Raw genomic sequence first — 19279 nt, forward strand, 5'->3', positions numbered from 1 at the left:
ATTGCTATCATGTCCCCTCTTAGTCTTCTCTTTTCTAAACTAAACAACCCCAATTCTTTCAGACTTCCCTTAGGCCATGTTTTCTAGGCTTTTAATCATGTTACAAGTTAAAAAGCATTCCAGGTATGCGTATTGCCAGAGTCTGATAGGTATAGAGTGATCTCAAACAGTTGTAAAATAACTGAGTAGCCTCTTATTAAATATATTTAATTTCGGTCTGAAAAGTAAACTCTGCCATCTTTGCTATGTGAAGTGTGAATAATTGTAATTCCAAACCAGGAACAGACCCATTTTTGTCCTTATTAACATAGTTCCCTGGTTAACATAGATGCTATCATTTTGGCACAAATATTGTCAGACTGACTGATGGGGTCCTCCCAAGACTTATATATCAATCCCTCTTGGCCATACTCTATACCCACCCCCCTTCCTGAACCCCACCTTCCACCCAGATCCTGCACCCCCATCCCTATTCCACTCACTGGCAAATATGGAGGGGGATGTACGGGATGGGAGAGACTCCCACCTCCCTGGAGCACTGGGGAAGGGAGAGAGAGGGAGGAGGCCATGCAACTGAGGGCAGAAGCGGGTGGCGGGACGCAGGATGATGTGATGTCTTCACTCTTTCGTCCTGCAGGAATTTTTTTTTATATTGAGAGAGATATCTAGAGAGAGATATGTAATGTATAGTGATATATAAGTAATATATAGAGATGTTTATATATAGAGAGATAAGTTACTTTTTTAGTGGTTCACAGCTGAAACAAGCAGTAGTCCCAGGAGAACACAAATGATAATGATAAGAAATGGCCAGGTAAATAAACAAATAGTTCCATACAAGAAAGATTTAGAAGTAATTGCCTATTAGAAAGCGGGCTTTGTGGCACTTCCATTAAAAGAGTCCATCTCTGCTGCATATAAAGCCTCCCAAAACAGGAGCAGCATAAAACTATAATGGTTTACTCCTTTTATGTGAGTGAGTGTTGGGAAAGCATGTATGAAAATACCAGTTATCGAGGCAGGAACTTGAAGTAGGGTAGGGGTTTGTGCTAGAATAAACACAGTTTATTGTGAGCCTCTGTTTTCTATAGATCCCAAGGAATCATCAGTCTATTTGGAAAACCATTTTGACAAATTAGTGACCATTGAGAGACAAGCCAAAGATTGAGGTCTCTTTTCATAATTACTTTCACAACAAAAAGGGCTAGGGGGAAAAAATAAGCTAAAGCATAGATTAAGTGGAGCGGAGTGTGTAATGTTCACCAGACCTCTCGCAGAAGCTCAGTGCACAGAGATCACCTCTAATAACTAAAACCATTTGCTTTCCAGCATGCTAAAAAAAGCAGTCCTAAGTGCTAGTTCTTAAAGAGGATTAGTATATAAAACAAATGAGAAAATTTTACATCATGCTTTAGCTATGAGGGGCTTCACTTGAAAAATCTTATGTGAGGGAGCTGTGCCAAGTGGTCAAGTTCAGGCCTACAACAGAAAATGTCTTGCAGCTTAGCAGGAGATCACTGTCATTGCTCCATAATACAATTCCTCCTTTGCCGGGTTCCCAAGAAAATTCAAGATGTGAGTGTGACTGTGTATATTTTTTAAAAATTACTGTCTTATGTGACGAAAGAGAGAAGTTTCTGTTTAGACTTTCAGGGTAACACTGAAAATTTTAACCCCACTATTGTTTAAGTAGAATCCAACATTAACCCACAAATGATTCCTCAAACCAAGCCAGTATTACTAGATATATTGAATGCAAAAAGTGGACCATTCTCCATGCAGCACCTTTAGCTTGCCCCTCTAGCTGACATTTTTACATATCCCTGGTAAACTGCAAACTGGAGAGTATCTCAGGGCTGACAGCCTGAGGTGTAGGGATTAGGAATGGCAAAAAATAAGAGCTGGGAAATGTCCAATATAAGACAAATATTTAAAGTTTTCAGATTTCTAGCTTCTAACAGGGAGTATAGTATACATGCTTGCCATGTTGAGATCTTAAAATTCAATATTAACTACTTTATAAAAAGGTGAGTACTTCTTGGTGGTCTTATTGCTATTCCAATTCTAGAGCCACATTCCTGAGTTACTATATCTCTGTCACCTTAGACACCTTGCTAATTCTGGCACTTTGATTTCTTGCTGGGATTCCTGGATTCTTGGGTGGTTGCTTTTTGTGACAGTTTGCAGGTTTTTCTCATTTGCCACATGTCCCTTTCAGTGTGAATGTAATTAAGTTGAAACAAAATCAAATGTGAAGTTGAAGAGCTTTTACTCTACTCTATATGTCCCTCTTCATGGAATTCCAAAGGATTCAACTTTCTATAAAATCCTAGAAATGAAGTATACTGTGGCATCTTGTGGGAATATTTTCACATCTGTTTACAAGGATTTAGCAGCACAATAAATGAGTTGCATGTCTAACTCCTTGCTTATTGTATTGCAAATTTATGCTCAGCTAAACAAGCAGAGGTATGAACTAGTGACTCTTTGCCTTCATTGTATGTAGAGTCCATTTTCCAGGACAGTCAGACTCATGTTCCATCACATGTAAAGTATTTTCTCAAAACACTTCATATCATTACAACTTGCATAAGTTCTGTACTCTCCTATCTAATTGCCACTTCAAGAGCAAGTTAATGCCTGTCTGTTCATGCTAGAGCACTCCCTGCTTCTACCCTAGCTCCTTAATAAGCCACCTATAGTTGCAGCTGCTTCAGCACTTTTCCTCTGCATAGGAGGGGAGCACTTGCCATTATTGATGCCTAATGAGTCTGCATTAGATGTGGTTATAATTGTATAGATCACCACCAGATTGGTGAGTGGAAGAAAATGCCCATAACTACTCCAATGTGTCTGATGGCTACCAGCTTAAACAGCAGAAGTCCCAACATGGCCCCTGTACATTAATCTCTCACATGACAACAAATAGCTCTGGCCTAACTGGACTGGCAGATCTGAATTATCTTTGAATGTCTTGTACATCTAATAATTTAACATTTTCAGGGTTATCCATTTGTGTCCATAATAACTGTTAGATGTTATTGAAAATCCTACCTGTATACCCCAAAAGCTTGTGTTTTTTAAATGTCTTTCTTCTTCCAGCATTCCAGACAAAAGCATTTGATCTGGAGCAGTCTTTACAGGAAGTTAATGAAAGATACCAGCAAGAAAAACAAAAGAGAAAAATACTTCACAACAGTTTGGTTGTGAGTATTTATAATGAGACCTCCTACAATTATAATTATTGTATTATTGCATAATTTGCACAATAATTGTAAATTGCATAATTTCCCAAATACCATAACTAATTGATGTGCTCCTACTTTATATATCAGACCTTTTGTCTATGTACCATATGCTTCTCTATGGAGTCACATCTCCTTGTTGTAGCAAGTCATACCATGTTTCTCCTAATCAGAAATGTCTTTTAAAAGTAGCACTTTTGCGCATTGTTCTAAACAGGCAGATCCTTGGAGCAACTCTTGCCAACTCTTATGCATGTTCTTAAAGTTAAACATGAGTATTAGCATGACTGGGGCCTGCATGAATGTTCCCTTTTAATAGTTTGTACTAAATACATTTTTATATTATAATCCCAGGAACTGAGGGGAAATATCAGAGTGCACTGTAGAATCCGGCCCTTGTTGCCTTTTGATATTGCTTCAGGACATACAGCCTCACAAGATAGGTAAGTTAATACTCTGAAGTATTATTGTTTTAGTTGATGCACAAAACGTACAGTGAGAACAAGAAGAGGTGCATGCATGTGTGTGTGAGTTTCTTATTTTTTATATACTGCTTGAGGATTGCAATCTTACTACCTGTATAAAATAATATATAATATAAAAGCATTGCTAAAATTGGCTGCCTTCTTCTACCAAGTTGATAATGTGACATTAGAGAAGGAAATCTCACGCCTCTATGTTGCTCAATATAATAGTTGTCTTCTGGGTGTTGTTTTATGATACTGTGGGCCAAATTTACTGCTGGCATAAATAGGTGCAATTCCACACACTTCCAGAGAATGGCATCTTCTTACATCACTGGAGAATTTGGTCCTATAACTCTAGCTCATTATACAATTACTTGTAACTGCCAACACATTTTGGGATAGAAGAGAAAAGGCAAGATTAGGTTTAGGTACGTAAGAAGCAGGAAATTGCTTAGCTGGCTAAAGTAAAAGAGGGGAGTGATTAAAATGGCAAGCGAGACAGAAAAGAGCTATGTGTGTGACTAGACACAAATCACACTATGATCTTCCAAGATCAAGACATGGCAATCCCCAGAAACCAAAATGTAAATCCTTTAATTTTGTGCGTAGGGTGTGTGTGAGACAGAGGCAGAAAAAGAGTCTTCAGCTATAAAAGTGCTTCTTAATGCACAACATGTAAGAGGTCACAAGGAAAGCGCTGGTCCTCTGCCTATAAGTGGAGAAGGAGAAGAGACAAACTCTCATCTGAGCAACCATCCTGGCTGCTTTCCTTGACTGATCTGCAATGGAGGCACGGGTGAGGTTGTTTGTTCAGATGAGAATTTGTGTCTTCTCCTTATTGAAAGAACAAATTCTGCTCTAATGATGCAGTAATCTGATAGTAGCAATATAAAAACAAGGATGTTGAAAGTTGATAGTGAAAGTTTAAAGATCTCTGTTGTTTGTTAGTAGGTGCAAAATTACTTGTTTCAAATTTTCCTATTAATAAAGCTAGCCATGTGGAAAGGGCCTTTGGTTTACTGGTAGTTTGGAACTTTATTTTACCTTCCCTGGCTGGTGTATCTGCCTGTTGGATTAGCTTAAAATATATTTGAAAAGCCTATTTATTTTTGCCAATTCTATTCAAAATACATAGTCATTTTAAGTATGGTGGGGAGATTATCCAGGAAATTTCCAAGAGCCTGGTGAGGAAACTTTGTATAATGTATGTTTTTGTATCATTAAGGGACCTGATCATTGTTTCTGTAGCTCTCTGAAATAGTAATACTTTTACCTGGAGAAATGCAATGCAAAACAAAATAGATAATTCCATACAGATGGTCCTATGACTAACTTCTCTTAACAGTTCAAAACAATGTTTAAACAATACTGTGGTGTCCAACCAGTTCAGAAGCAGCAGCTGCTTCTGAACTGGTTGGACACCACAGTATTGTTTAAACATTGTTTTGAACTGTTAAGAGAAGTTAGTCATAGGACCATCTGTATGGAATTATCTATTTTGTTTTGCATTGCATTTCTCCAGGTAAAAGTATTAATAGAAAGTGTCTAGTTGAATCTACTAAGCAAACATCCTTTTTTTTATATTGCTATTAGATTTCAGCATCATTAGAACAATTTACATATAGTTTTATTCTTAATTTGGTTTATTGTAAATTTGCTTGATTAAATATAATCCTGTATTATGATTAAATTCAATGTAATATTTTACTTGTTAATTAATAAATTATGTAGTGTGTTATGATTATGCTACTTCTACAAAAATAGTGAAAATTCCAACAGGTTCCTTTTCAAGGTTCCATTCTTGACATTGTTTAGGCAATTACATAGTTCACAGTCTCACATTTTTCTGAGATGAGTGAAAAAAAATTTTTTTTTTCCCCAATAGGCACAAAAAACTTTCAGAAGAGGTGGCACATGTTATCAATGAGGTAAGTATGTTTAATAATGAAAGTGTATTCAGAATTAGGAACAAATTAAATGAAAATAGGAAAGAGACAAAAGAGATGGAAAGTCCTGAATGAGAAGGGCAGGCCATAGTTTTTCTCCTTGCTTTGCTTCTTCACACACAAAATAATTTGGTTTGAGTAATGAGCAATGAAAACAAAATGTAAATTGTTGTAGTAGTTCCGTGTCTAATGAATAGTTCTGTGTCCTGTTAGCCAGAGACTCCTGTTCAAGAACAATTTCAGAGTTATATATAGAGATTCCATACAGTCCACCACCTCAGCAAATGATTGTTTTGCAATGGATCAATGTGGATCATCCATCAGAAAGCTTCCCACTCCTGTGACTTTAAAATACACTGTCCTGACACACACACACACATGCTCCATGTCATACTCTTGTCCCCTTCCCCTGCACTTCAGTTGAAAAGCAGTTGTCAATGTGGTAGGATGACCATGGAGCAATGGGTTTGGGAAACCTGCATCATATGTCGCAGTCAGTCCCGTGCAGCAATCCAAGCCCTTCTCAAATAATCTTGTGGCCAATTGAATGGTATGAGAGCTACCACAATGCACTGCTGTTTGTTGTGTTGCAAGAGCTGCTAATGTGGATGTGCTCCACCATCACAAGGGTCACAGTGGGGAGACACAACAGTAGTTTCTCTATAGTGCTCTGTAAGCAATGCTCCTAACTGCCAGGGTTGTTCATCTGCCAGTGTAAACATACTCTAATTCTTCTTTCACTTATCCTGGTCATATACCAATCTTACTCCATTGTCTTATGGCCAATGGAACAGTCCAAATGAGTAGCAGAACATTGTAGCTCCTATAGAGAAACTAGGATATGTTCTCTAGTGGGCAGTACAGGTTGAACCTCTCTAGTCTGGCACCTTCGGGACCTGACCATTGCCAAACCAGAGAATTTGCTAAACCACAGGAGGTCAATATTGTCTAGAAGCATTACCAGCATGTCACTGCTTACTGGGCTCTTAGAAGACATTTAGGAGTAAATTAGAGCTAAATAACAGCACAGAACACTGGCTGCCAGGACTGGTGGCTGTAAATAGACTTCATGGCACCATAGGAAACCTGGCCAAAGCCATGATATATGGACATCTGACTAACTAAAATCATGCTGCTCCATGGATATTGCTGGACCCAGAGAGTTCTGGACTAGAGAGGTTCAACCTGTATGTTCTCAGATATGTTGTTAAGACCACAAGTATCACACCGCTACATGTAACATTGGTTAACCAAAGGTCAGTCATGTACTACCAGCAATACGTTCCCATAATAGGCTGGAAGAATTTACCTGAAACAGCCTACCCTGCTAACAGACATTGATCCTTCTGGGAAAAGCATCATCCTAGCTTTTCTGAGTCAGTGGCCAGCTCATTAGCAAATGATTTGTGCTGCCGTGTTCCAGATTTTGATGGACTTTATGGTTCTAGGGTATGAAGCCTTACTTCTTTTGTTTAAGCCAGGGAGGGACTCAGGCCTTGTCTCTGTTTATAATATTCAGACTGCTGCAGACTTCCTGCACTCCTGCCAAGCTATTTGTGCTCATTATAACTTTTTTAAAATGTCAGACCTTTTTCATTTTTATAATTACAACATAGCTTGTGGATCAGGATGGAAATACAATATCCAAGGAGTTAGCACAATCACCTACAAAATATTGTATTCAAGCGTATTAAAGGGACCTGGCTTAAGTCTGTTAGAGCAAGGATACTGAGAATTGATGACATTCAAGCAGTAATTGATACCCTTATCAAGAAATAAAATGTAAAACTTGTGAGCTAAGGAAAGAGTGTTAGCTCAGGTTTTAGCCTTAATTTTCTTAGCTACTGTAGTTTTCAATCAGATGCTCTGTATTCCTTTATGTGGTATATAAGTGTATAGCCAAATTTCCTTCCTAATTATAGCTGTTCTAGATGGTCCCTAGTTGCCTACAATGGTCTCTTAGACTAACAGAGTTAGGAAGCTAATCATATATATGAAGAATTCTCTGAAAAGAATAGATTAGGAAATAAATAATTCAAATAACATAATTCTGGTGATAGTACAGTGCTGCCATCACTTACATATTGTACTATAGCATGCAATGTCCATTTATAAACCATTAGGCTTTCATGTGTCAAGAAAACCTATGTTGATAGTTTTGTACAATTGGTGGATTATATGACAAATTAATTTATAATAATTTTTTTATATCAAAGCCTACATTTTAATTCATGTAGTGGCTCACTGACTTTACAAACTCCAATGGGCCAAACTGTTCTTATGGTTAAAAATCCTTATGAAAGATCCTAGGAACAGGATTAGATGCAAGGGACTGGTTTTACAATGAAATTTCTGGAAAGCTATGTTTCTTCTTCAAGTGATGTCCCCGTGGGTGCTCCATTGTTGGTGATGCAAAGCTCCATTGTTGGTGATGCAAATTTAAAAATTTGGTCAAGGGTCTGCCCAACCTTCCCATGTATTCAGTGCCAACAAACCAGTATCACCTTTTCGTCCACAGACTATGTCCCTTTTTCCATCAATGGGACTTCATAACATTGGATCAATGGGTTTTGGAAATTATCAGTACTGAATACACTATTCCCTTAATTCCACTTACCCCATCCTTCCTCCTATCATGTCCTTCTTCAGGGACCCCTCCCATGAGACTCTTATCAGACAAGAAATCAACCATCTCATTCACATAGGGACAATAGAGAAGGTTCCCAATGCCTATCAAGGAAGGGGTTTTTATTCCAAATACTTCCTGACCCAGAAGTATCCAGGTGGTTGGAGACCAATATTAGATCTCTGCAAATTAAACAAATTTCTATGCAAACAGCAATTCAAGATGCTTACACTGGCATCAATTATTCCAGCACTGGATAAAGGGGACTGGTTCGCAGCCCTCAATCTACAAGATACATATTTTCATGTCACTATACACCAGCTCCACAGATGCTGTCTCTGATTCACCATGGGTGAGGACCATTTTCGGTACAGAGTTCTCCCCTTCGGTCTATTCTCCACCCCCTGGGTCTTTTCAAAAGTCCTGGCAGTGGTCACAGCTTACCTTCAGTGGCAGGGAGTCATGTTTTTTTCCTTATTTGAACAATTGTCTTGTAGAGGGTGATTCACATGCAGAGGCAGCTGCCATGATCTGGAAGACCAAGCACTTATTCCATCATCTGGGGCTCCTTATAAATGAACAGAAATCAACTTTGGATCCCGTTCAGGACATAAGAGTTCATTGGGGCTCGTCGCGATTCTTTATCTGCCCGAGCTTGCTTACATCATATCATCGGTTTGTTTCACTACAAGACCTGGTGGCCACATTGTCTGCAAGTCCTTCCACCACAGTACTTACCTACCCAGTTGATGGGTCATATGACCACCTCTATTTAAGTTGTTCAGTATGTGCGCCTTCACTTTTGCACTCTTCGGCATTGGCTGGCGTCAGTCTACACGCTGTCCCGCCACCCACTTCACGAACTGGTTACCGTCCTGAAGAAGGTACTAGATTATCTCGAATGGTGCACATTATCCAACAACTTTCTTGCGGGCATTCCTTTTCACCAACCCAAACCAATGGTACAGATTATAACAGACACCTCCCTACTAGGCTGGGGCACACTGCACAAAGCCATGTCACACATCAATCTCCTTGAGCCATGAGGAATGCATGCACACACTTAGCTCCCAACATTACCAACTGCATCGTCCACATACACACAATATGATGACCATGTTCTATATAAACAGCCAGGATGGTGCCCATTCCTGATCCCTTTGTGCGGAGACCATCTGTTTATGGAACTGGTGCATTAGCCACAGACTCACATGAAGGGCCTCATATCTACTGGGTGCAAACAAAGTAATCGATGATGCTTTGATCTGCAATTTCTCCATTGACCATGGGTGGGAGTTGCACCTAACGGAACTTGCCTCCATGTTCCACTGATGTGGTTCTCCTCAGTAGACCTTTTTGCCACTCAGTGCAATGCCAAGTGTCCTTGCTTCTGTTCCCACGCGGGCCTTGTCTGATGCTTTGGAATGAACCATTTCCACTATGTGTTTCAACTGATCCCGCTTATTCCCAGGATCCTGCGCAAGATTCACTCTGCTGGGGCACAAGTCATCTTGATAGCCCCTTTGTGGTCCAGAGGGTCCTGGTTCCCATACCTCCTGTGCATCTTAATAGAGCTACTATATCAGTTTCCTCACCGCCACAACCTCCTCTTTCAGAATCGGGGGACTGTACTCCACCTTCAGCCTCATACTCTTCACCTGCATACGTGGTTCCTATCTGGTTTTGTGGGCCTAAATCCCAATGTTCTGAACCAAGTGAGATCTGTTCTCCTTCATAGCAGGGGGCCATCAACCAGAATCACCTGTAGAAATGGAAGCAATTTTCTTCTTGGTGCCAACAGGCACATGTTGATCCCTGCACTGCTCCACTTCACTGTATCCTTGACTATTCTGTATCTAAAGACTTGGGGTCTATCTGTTTCTTCCGTCAAAGTGCATCTGGCGGCAATAACAGCCTTCTATGACCAGGTTGATGAATCATCTCTCTTTGCACACCCTACTACGAGAAGATTTCTCAGGGGTCTCCTGAACCTCTACCCCCCACACAAGGTCCCAGCACCCTCATGGGACTTGAATTTGGTTCTAAATTGCCTTATATAACCCGCCTTTGAACCCATGACAACATGTCCACTGCCGTTCCTTCTGATGAAGGTGCTGTTCTTGATCGCCATCACCTCCACCAGAACGGTCAGCAAGATCAGGGCTCTGATGGTCTGCCTTCCTTACACAGTCTTCTCAAAGGACAAGGTGACTTTGTGTCCATATCCTATGTTTTTACCTAAAATTGGCACTTAGTTCCACATCAACGAGCCCATATTTTAACTTACTTTCTTTCCGAAGCCTCACGCATCCTCCAGAGAAAGGATGTTTCATACTCTAGACCAGGCATGTCCAAAGTCCAGCCTCAATTGGCCCGTGTTCCGGTTTAATACGGCCCCACAGGTAATTTGGCAATTTCTATCTTTTATGGCTCCCAACGAATCCATATGTATGGAGATGAATACATTGTAAAATCTCAGTTAATGTCAGTTGGTCTAAATCAGTTATAAATATATTTGGACACAACATGTATACTTGGTGTTATGTTCCTGTTCATATTTTTTGAACTTAAAAGTTGACAGACAACCTTTATTACCAATAATATGTAATGTACTTTACAATGTTCCTGACATATAGTTCAGCTTCCTGGATTTTTTTTTCATCTGGCCTTCAGATATGAAAGGCAGAGTGATTTAACACCTGTTTAGATTTGTCATCCATGTGACGAAATGAAAAGTATGCCGTTTGCAATAAACTTTGCATAAAATAGTTAATCTGCATTTAATTTTAATGGTTCAAAGAATGTCAGGCAAAATGGTCGGCCCTCACGCATGTTCACTTCATCAAATCTGGCCCTCTTTGAAAAAAGTTTGGACACCCCTGCTCTAGACATTTGTCAGGCATTGGCTTTTTACATAGATAGAACTCACACTTTCTGCAAATCTCCATATCTTTTCATCTCTGTTGCGGAGCATCCAAGAGGTATGCCTGTTTCAACCCAGTGTATCTCCAAATGGATATCGTCTTGTATAATTTGCTACTATTCTATCCGGAATAAGCTGTTGATGTCTCCACCAACAGCACACTCCTCCCTCCCTCTCTCCCCCCGCCCCATGCTACTACAACTTCTTCTGCTTCCCTGAACAATGTGCCCTTCAAAGACATCTACCGGGCAGCTACTTGGTCATCTGACCACACTCTTGTCAAGCATTATGCCTCAGCTGCAGCTGATACAGCAGTGATTACAGCGGTCCTATTTTTGGCTGTCAAGCAGTGATTCTGAGTCCCACATCCATGCTGAGTACTGCTTTGTATCACCAACAGTGGAGTGCCCACAGGGACAGGAAGTTACTCACCCTGTGCAGTAACAACTGTTCTTCCAGATGTGTGTCCCTGTGGGTGCTCCATGATCTTCCCTTCCTCCCCTCTAGCTGGAATCCTGGCTGGTCGGGCCACGCACACATGAGGCGCTAAGGTGCAAACGGCACGAGGTGCCTTTCGCACATGCGCGGCCCAATTGACAACTACTTGAAAAGCTCCAAGCTGTGGCTCCAGGGACCACCTATCACCAACAGTGGAGCACCCATGAGGACACATATCTCGAAGAATAGTCGTTATTGCTCAGGGTGAGTAACTTCCTTTTTTCTCTGTAAAGTACTTTATCTTGAATATTTTAATTTTGAAATTATTGATTTTAAACACTCCAATTTTTCATGGTACGTCCTTAAAATACATTTTCGTAAGATTTTTTTAAAGAAAATTTGGGTATGCTGCTTCCTCGTCCATGTTGATAGGGGACTTTTCAGCTAAGGAGAAAGTGAATATAAGAGGTGAAGATATAATTAACTATCCAAAATTGACTGTCAGCTGCCCAACGCAAACAAACTTGTTTTTCACCAGCCTCTTCCAGTTCTAGTAACCTAGGCAATGTGTGTATCTAGAGTAGTTATACAGTTTTTCAGGGAGAAACTCGATTTAAAAAAAAATTGATTTTAATTGCAGTCCAGATACCTTTGTTTTTGGAAACAATTAGTCATTCTCATGACAGATATTTCTAATTTAAAGGAGTTTGGGTCAAGACAAGGGAGATTCTCCTTGTTCCTGAGGTAGTTATTGAGTTGAATAGTTCTCTTGTTTAAATTGACAGTCTGTAATTATGACTGTGTCTCAGGATTTTTTGCTTATCTCTAATGATCCTGAAGGTGCAGATTACAGGTAAGGACAAAAGTACTAGCTAGACTTCAAACTGAGTTGTTCTGAGGATACTCGAGTGTATAGAGCATCATGTTGGGTGTTAATATTCCTGATTTCTATTCCCTGCTTTGTCACTGATGCATTGTGTAATCTTGAGCATGTCATTTAACCTCAGTTTCCTGGTCTGCTAATGGGGTATAATAGGGTACGTCTACACTACAACGTTAATTCGAACTAACTTAGTTCAAATTAGTTAATTCGAACTAAGCTAATTCGAACTAACAGATCCAGACTAAAAAACTAGTTCGAATTTGCGTTTTGCTAATTCGAACTACCATGTCCACATTAAGTGGACCCTGAACCAGGCTTAAGGATGGCCAGAAGCAGTGCCGGCAGGGCATCAGAGGAGGACTTAGAGCGTGGAGATGCTGTCTCAGGCTAGCCGAGGGCTGTGCTTAAAGGGTCCCGAACCCCACCCCGGACAGACAGTTCTCAGGGGTGCCCCACTTGCGAAGCAGTCCTGGCTTGGATTGCCCGGAGTACCCACACTGGGCACATCACAGCACTCAGCCATCAGCCAGGCTGCACTTGCCGCAGGCTGCCATCTGGGGAGAGGGGACAATTGGGGGGCTGCAGGAGAGCTTCCACCCCCAGAAGCCCGCAGAGCCAGCCCAGTCCTCCCCATCGGGGGCGCGTACCCCAATCCTCCCTCACCTCCTTCCACTTACCCTTCCCTAGCCCCTCTTCTTGATGTACAAATAAAGGACAATTGTGTTCAAAAATGGAATCTGTCTTTATTGAACAAAACTGGGGGAGACTGGGAAAAGGAGGTGGGAGAGGGGAAGAGAGAGGGTGGGAGAGGGGAGGGCAACTAAAATGATCAGGGGTTGGGAACAGGTCCCATATGAAGAGAGGCTAAAGAGACTGGGACTTTTCAGCTTAGAAAAGAGGAGACGGAGGGGGGACAGGATAGAGGTCTCTAAAAGCAGGAGTTGGGGGGTGCATACAGAAAAGTTCTTCATTAGTTCCCATAAAGGAGGACTAGAGGACACCAAAGGAAAGGGATGGGTAGCAGGCTTCAAACTAGTAACAGAAAGTTGTTCTTCACAAAGCAAAGAGTCAACCTGTGAAACTCCTTGCTGCAGGAGGCTGTGAAGGCTAGAACTAGAACAGAGTTTAAAGGGAAGTAAGATCAAGTCATGGAGGTTGGGTCCATGGAGTGGTATTAGCCAGGGGGTAGGAGTGGTGTCCCTGCCCAAGGTTTGTGGAAGGCTGGTGGAGAGGGATGGCACGAGACAAATGGCTTGGTCACTGTCTTCGGTCCATCCCCTCCAGGGTCCCTAGGGTTGGCCGCTGTCGGCAGACTGGCTACTGGGCTAAATGGACCTTTGGTCTGACCCAGTACGGCCATTGTAAGCTCAGGGCTCAGGGTCGGGGGTCTCAGTGGACCCCCTTGATTTTCATGCACACCTGCTCCTGGGTGGCCAGGCTGGCAGCTCTCCTGCCCTAGCCGGCCACTTTCCTGTGCCTAGTGCGGAGGTCATGGACGAGGTCCACGATGTCCGCACTAGCCCAGGCGGGTGCCCGCCTCTTGCGGTCCCGGGCAAGCTCCCGGGAGCCGCCAGCCTGGTCCCGGGAAGAGGGGGAGGGCTGGTGGGCATCGGGTGGGTGGCTCGATCCGTGCCAGGTGCAGGGTCTGCTGGCTGGGTGCTGGCAGGCTTGCACCTGGCACGGGCACCGTAGCCAGCCCGTGCCCCTTTAAGGGGTCCGGGGCTGGGAGGGGGGCAGACGAGTTTCCCTGGTGTTGGCCAGAGTGGCCACCAGGGAAACCTGGGGAGGGCTAGCCTCCCACTAGTTCGAATTAAGGGGCTACACACCCCTTAATTCGAACTAGCTAGTTCGAACTAGGCTTAATCCTCGTAAAATGGAGCGCTAGTGTAGCACCTATTAAAGTTAGTTCGAACTAACATCTGTTAGTTCGAACTAACTTTGTAGTGTAGACATACCATAGTCTCTACTGCACAAGGATGTTGTGAGGTTTATTGTTTGTACCATAAAACTTGTGTAGATACAGTGATGAGGTACACAGTGCAAAAGATGGTTATTTATTGCATATCCTTTCTTCCTCTTTGAAAGGCCCTGTCAATGCTGGCACTAGAAAGACATTAGCCAGAACCATATTGAATCATGAATCTTGCTATCAAGAGGCTAGCTGTGTTTCCTAGACCATTGGAGATAGAACTTTAATCATTTTATGAAATATTTTACAAAACTGTGCATGTAGCATGGTTACGCAACTGTCTACACTCTTTTCATTAGAGCTCATCTTCAGTACAAATAAATACAGGTGTATTGAGTGACTAACTCACAAGAAGTTGTTCCCCTACGCAGTAAAATATGTTTTCCTCTTACACATCATCTCTCTGTATATTTTTACAACATCCCTGAACTGTGCTAGAACTTTCGACATGTCATGATTCCATAGGCCCAGTCTATACTAGGACCTTAGTCTGAAATGAGCCCCCCAAAGTCAAATTTGTAAGCAATGCATCCACATGACCAAGCCTATTATTACAGAATAAGGGGCTGTGGAATTCGAATTCTGTACTCCCGCTTTTCATGAGGAATAATGCTAATCCCAAACTTGTAAGTCTGAAATAATGTTAGTGTAGACTGGGGTCAGCAATAAGTTTTTGCTGGGGGCCACTTTGGAAATTTTTGATGTGGCCCCGAGCTGCACAGGAAGGGGTGGGACATCAAGCTGAAGGAGCGGGACCAAGATACTTCCATGATTGGCCTGGAGATGAGGAAGTGCCTTTGCCGCCCCCCCCCCCCGAAGTTCCCTCTAGGTGCCCATGCTCCTGGCATGGGAGGAGACTTCTCGTGTTCCTCTGTCCCTAGGCCAAATAGGTCCTGGGGGTGAGGGAGCCCACAAAGCCTCCTCCGATCTCCCCCTGCCCTGTGAACAGCGTGCAGTGCTTCCAAGTGCTATGTGTTTCTGGCAGGGCTGGAGGAGGCTTTGCGTGCTCTCCTGCCCCCAGGCCCTAATTGGCCTAGGAGCAGGGAAGCATCAGGGCCTCCACGGGCCAGATCCACCCACTTGGTGGGTTGAATCCAGCCCGCAGAGGCCTTTTTGCCCACCCCTAATGTAGACACTCGGGTGCCACTAATTCAAATTTAATGGCCTCCAGGAGGCCTCACGCAGCTCCCCAGAGTGCTTCCTGGGGCTCTGAGTCTGTGGTAGCATGTCCACATTAACAGAGCCTGCCTTGGATTACATTTGATTCTTCCCCGTAGTGAGAACACAGAACTTCAAATTTGTAAAATCAGGTGCCCAGAAGTCAAACTTAGTAAATCTGGACTAATCTCCTGGTACAGATATGGCTATACTGTCTCTGCTATAGGACTCAGCTGTTTTATCTAAGATAAGGGGGACAGTACTATTGTAATTTGGTTCCAACACAGATATATTTAGAGTGGTTGGTAGAACCTATAAACAACTCTGTTGAATAAGGTTTTGCTTAACACAGATTGAACTGTAGTATAAGTAGTCCTGAAACCTGGGCAAAATTACCTTGGAGGGAAGGGAGATTGAGACTGTTCAGAAAGAGTAAAATTTAAGTACATGTTCATGCTGTTAATTTCGGGATTCTTATAATGAAAACTGGAAAAGAGACAAGTGATCTTTTTTACAGTCTTGTACGGCTTGTCTTTAGAGTCACAATTTCAGATCCAAAGTCTAAAAGGGGGTTAGGCTTTTATTGTCTGTACAGCATGGCATTTCTGAGCTAATTCAAGATTTTAAAGCCTTAGATTGCATCTATAAATAAAATCATTTTCATATGGAGAATCTGGCTGTTGTATCAGGGCTTCAGGGTGACTGTTTCCAAGGTATTTTCTTGTTTAATTTCTTATTTAATTCAGATCTGTTGGCTTTCAAGATTTGAAAGTACATATGCCTGAGTTTTCAGATTTTCTCATTCAACATTTGCTTGGCAAGGCTGCTGCTTTATTTACACGTGTAAGCCAAACTTTTCAGTTTAACAGTAACAATGACAAGCTTTTTTTCTTGAAGTTGGTGGTGTGGGGATGGCAGCTGTTCATTGTGGGCTCTCTTTAGTAGAAGTTATCCATCTGTTTGAGCTTTGGAAGTGGGTGGATATTGGCTGTGCACTAGGCTGACCTAATGGGGGGACAGGTCAACACATTTAGCAGCCCAAAATTGTATAACTGCTTGAGGGAAAAGAAGTTTTTATAAATGTGGTTATTACTTCATGCACTCTGCAACTTCTTATCTTCTACTTGTCCCTCTGGACAAGTAGAGGAAAGAGCAACTGGTACTTCTGGGTGAATTCTGTGCCACTGTGCAAGTGCAAAATTAAAGTCCCTCACAGATTTTTTTTCCTGCTGCAAAATAATTGATTCTTATGGAGATGGTGAAGGGAAACTGCAGTTACACCTTACATCTACTAGGGGCTGATTTGGCAACTGTCATTGTCATGCGCAGAGCCTTGTGGCTCCAAGCATTGGGAATCCTGAGAGAGCTGCAGCAGAAAGTAGAAGATCTTCCATTTGACAAAACTAACCTGTTCACGGCTAAAACAGATGAAGTTCTACACTCCATGAAAGATTTCCGAACAATGCTAAGAACCTTGGGCATGTACATACCACCTAATAAGAGACTCAAATACAATAAATATTCGAGACTCAGAGAGCCATACAGACAACCACCCCATTACGACTTTAGGCAGAAGCATAGGCAGCAGAGATGCAGAACTCAGCATCAACAGCAGCCCACAATGATCCAACCTTCATCCTACAAACAACAAATGTAAAGGTTTGGTCGAGGACCAGAGAGAAATCCCCACTGCTACTGCACCATCCTCTTACCATCTACAGTTTACCCACCGGCTTCAGTCCTTTCAACACCAATGGACACAGATAACGTCAGGCGTAACCTGCATGGCTGTGTATCTAGAGAAAACCACAGAGCTTTTGTAGGCTGGCAGCAATGGTAGCTGTCTGAGCCCATAAAGAGGATAGTTACCATACATACCCCTATCAAAACCTCTGCCCGTTAGCACATTTTTCCCTCCCGTCCTAAATCAATAGGATTCTTCTTTCTCATTGCTTATCTTGGAAGGAAACTGGTCTGAAAATAGATTCTATTTCTGAATCAGAAAATATTTTCATAAATCCACTGCTCCACCTCACTCTTGACTTTCACTTCACAAACTCTTGGTTGCTTTTTCTGTAACAACCTCACATTTCTGACCTCTCCACTTGTCAGGTACATCAGCTACAACTGATGTATAACTTAGACAAGCATTTATATTTTGTCTCAAGTAGCCTAATGTATTGGTCAGGCATAGGCCAGTTGAATCTACAGAGTGAGTTTTGGTGCAGGTAGATTAGCAAATTGCACCAGCACTTGTTTTCTTTGAGGAAGCAGTACTACTTGTAAATTCAACATAAGAAATACATGTATGCAGTGTCGTTGTCTTATATTTAATAGCCACCTGTATTCTGGGCATATTATGTAGAAACATTCAAAGTATTGGGAACACACTAAGCCACTGGTTTGAGTTATTATTTAAAAGGGTTTAGTGTTACCCCTGCATGTTAATTTTTTCTGATTCTGCATTATTGGAAACATAGCCTTTTTTTTCTTCTGCACTTCCAGCAAAATATAATAAAATTTCAAGTAGCTATGAAAGTCCTCGGAATTGGATGGCTTGTCGTTTAAAAAAAAAACATTTTATATGCTTCCCTCCTTGAGCAGTTGGGTGAAATACCGTAATTCTTTGCAATTTTATTTTTGTCTGCAGTTAACGAGACATTTGAGGAAAGCAGAAAAGCACTCCAAGATTTGAGTTATTGTGCTACTCTTGCCAAGGTGCTGTGATTGCACTCTGCGTAGGCTTTAAAGAGCCACTGATGCTTGGCAAACTTTAAAAACTACTACATAATATATTTAGAAATTGTATTTTACTGAAGTGTTGTTGAATGCCAGCAATTTTATTATGTCCCTTTACTTCACTGTGGATTACCATGATATTTCTACGTAATTTGCATCTGCGATTCAATTGTAGATTAAAAAATATGAGTACATTATTCTACCTTCCTGAGAAGCGGTAGTTCTGTGCCAATGGGAGAAGCTCTTCTGTCAGCACTTTTGTAGTTGTCATCCTAACCAGAAAGACGCAGGCGGCGGACCGAGACGCACCGCGGTCCTGCCGCCTGGGTCCTCCGCGGCTTTGCTCTCCATCTCCCTGGTCTGCAGGGAGACGGGGAGCAAAGCCTTAGAGCACGCCTGCAGCGCGACAGCCCAGGCGCGCTTGGGCTGTCCCGCTGCGGGCGTGCTCCGCGGCTTTGCTTCTGTACCCTTGGTCTGCTGGGGGGGGGGGGGGTGCAGCTAGTGCCCCCCCCTCCAGCAGACCAGGCTTTTCTTGCCTACCCCTGAGGTAGAGCAGCTGGGGGCTGCCGGGTTGGTTCCACAGCGCCGCTCCGGACCAACCCGGCAGCACCCCAGCTGCTCTGCCCCAGGCGTCCTGATTCAGCCGCTGCTGGTCAGTTTGTTTTGGTAGGGTCTGGTGCCATTTTTAACTGGTGAGTCTGGGTCTATAGGGAGCTTGCTTCTAATGATGAGCTTGGCCCAAAGAAGGGCTTATTCTTGTTTGATCATTTGTGCTATGTGTTTTAATTGTAACCTCTTTGTTTTTCTGATAGGAAACTGTCCTTGTAAAATGCAGTCGTCCTGGTCATACTTTGGTCAGCAAGACTTTTCAGTTTGACAGGTGGG

At 42.3% G+C, this 19279-nt stretch overlaps 1 protein-coding gene across 3 annotated transcripts in view; it reads left to right on the top strand.

Moving 5' to 3' along the window:
- KIF25 (kinesin family member 25) overlaps positions 1–19279 on the top strand; it is a 72194-nt gene that overhangs the window by 17094 nt on the left and 35821 nt on the right. For all 3 annotated transcript variants that reach the window (XM_075924666.1, XM_075924667.1, XM_006122926.4), the window contains 4 exons: positions 3103–3206; positions 3600–3688; positions 5598–5640; positions 19207–19274. In XM_075924666.1, the coding sequence (XP_075780781.1) occupies positions 3103–3206; positions 3600–3688; positions 5598–5640; positions 19207–19274 (304 nt within the window). The remainder of the gene's footprint in view (positions 1–3102; positions 3207–3599; positions 3689–5597; positions 5641–19206; positions 19275–19279) is intronic.

This window comes from Pelodiscus sinensis, chromosome 3 (genome assembly GCF_049634645.1).
Source record: "Pelodiscus sinensis isolate JC-2024 chromosome 3, ASM4963464v1, whole genome shotgun sequence".
Taxonomy (NCBI): Eukaryota; Metazoa; Chordata; order Testudines; family Trionychidae; genus Pelodiscus; species Pelodiscus sinensis.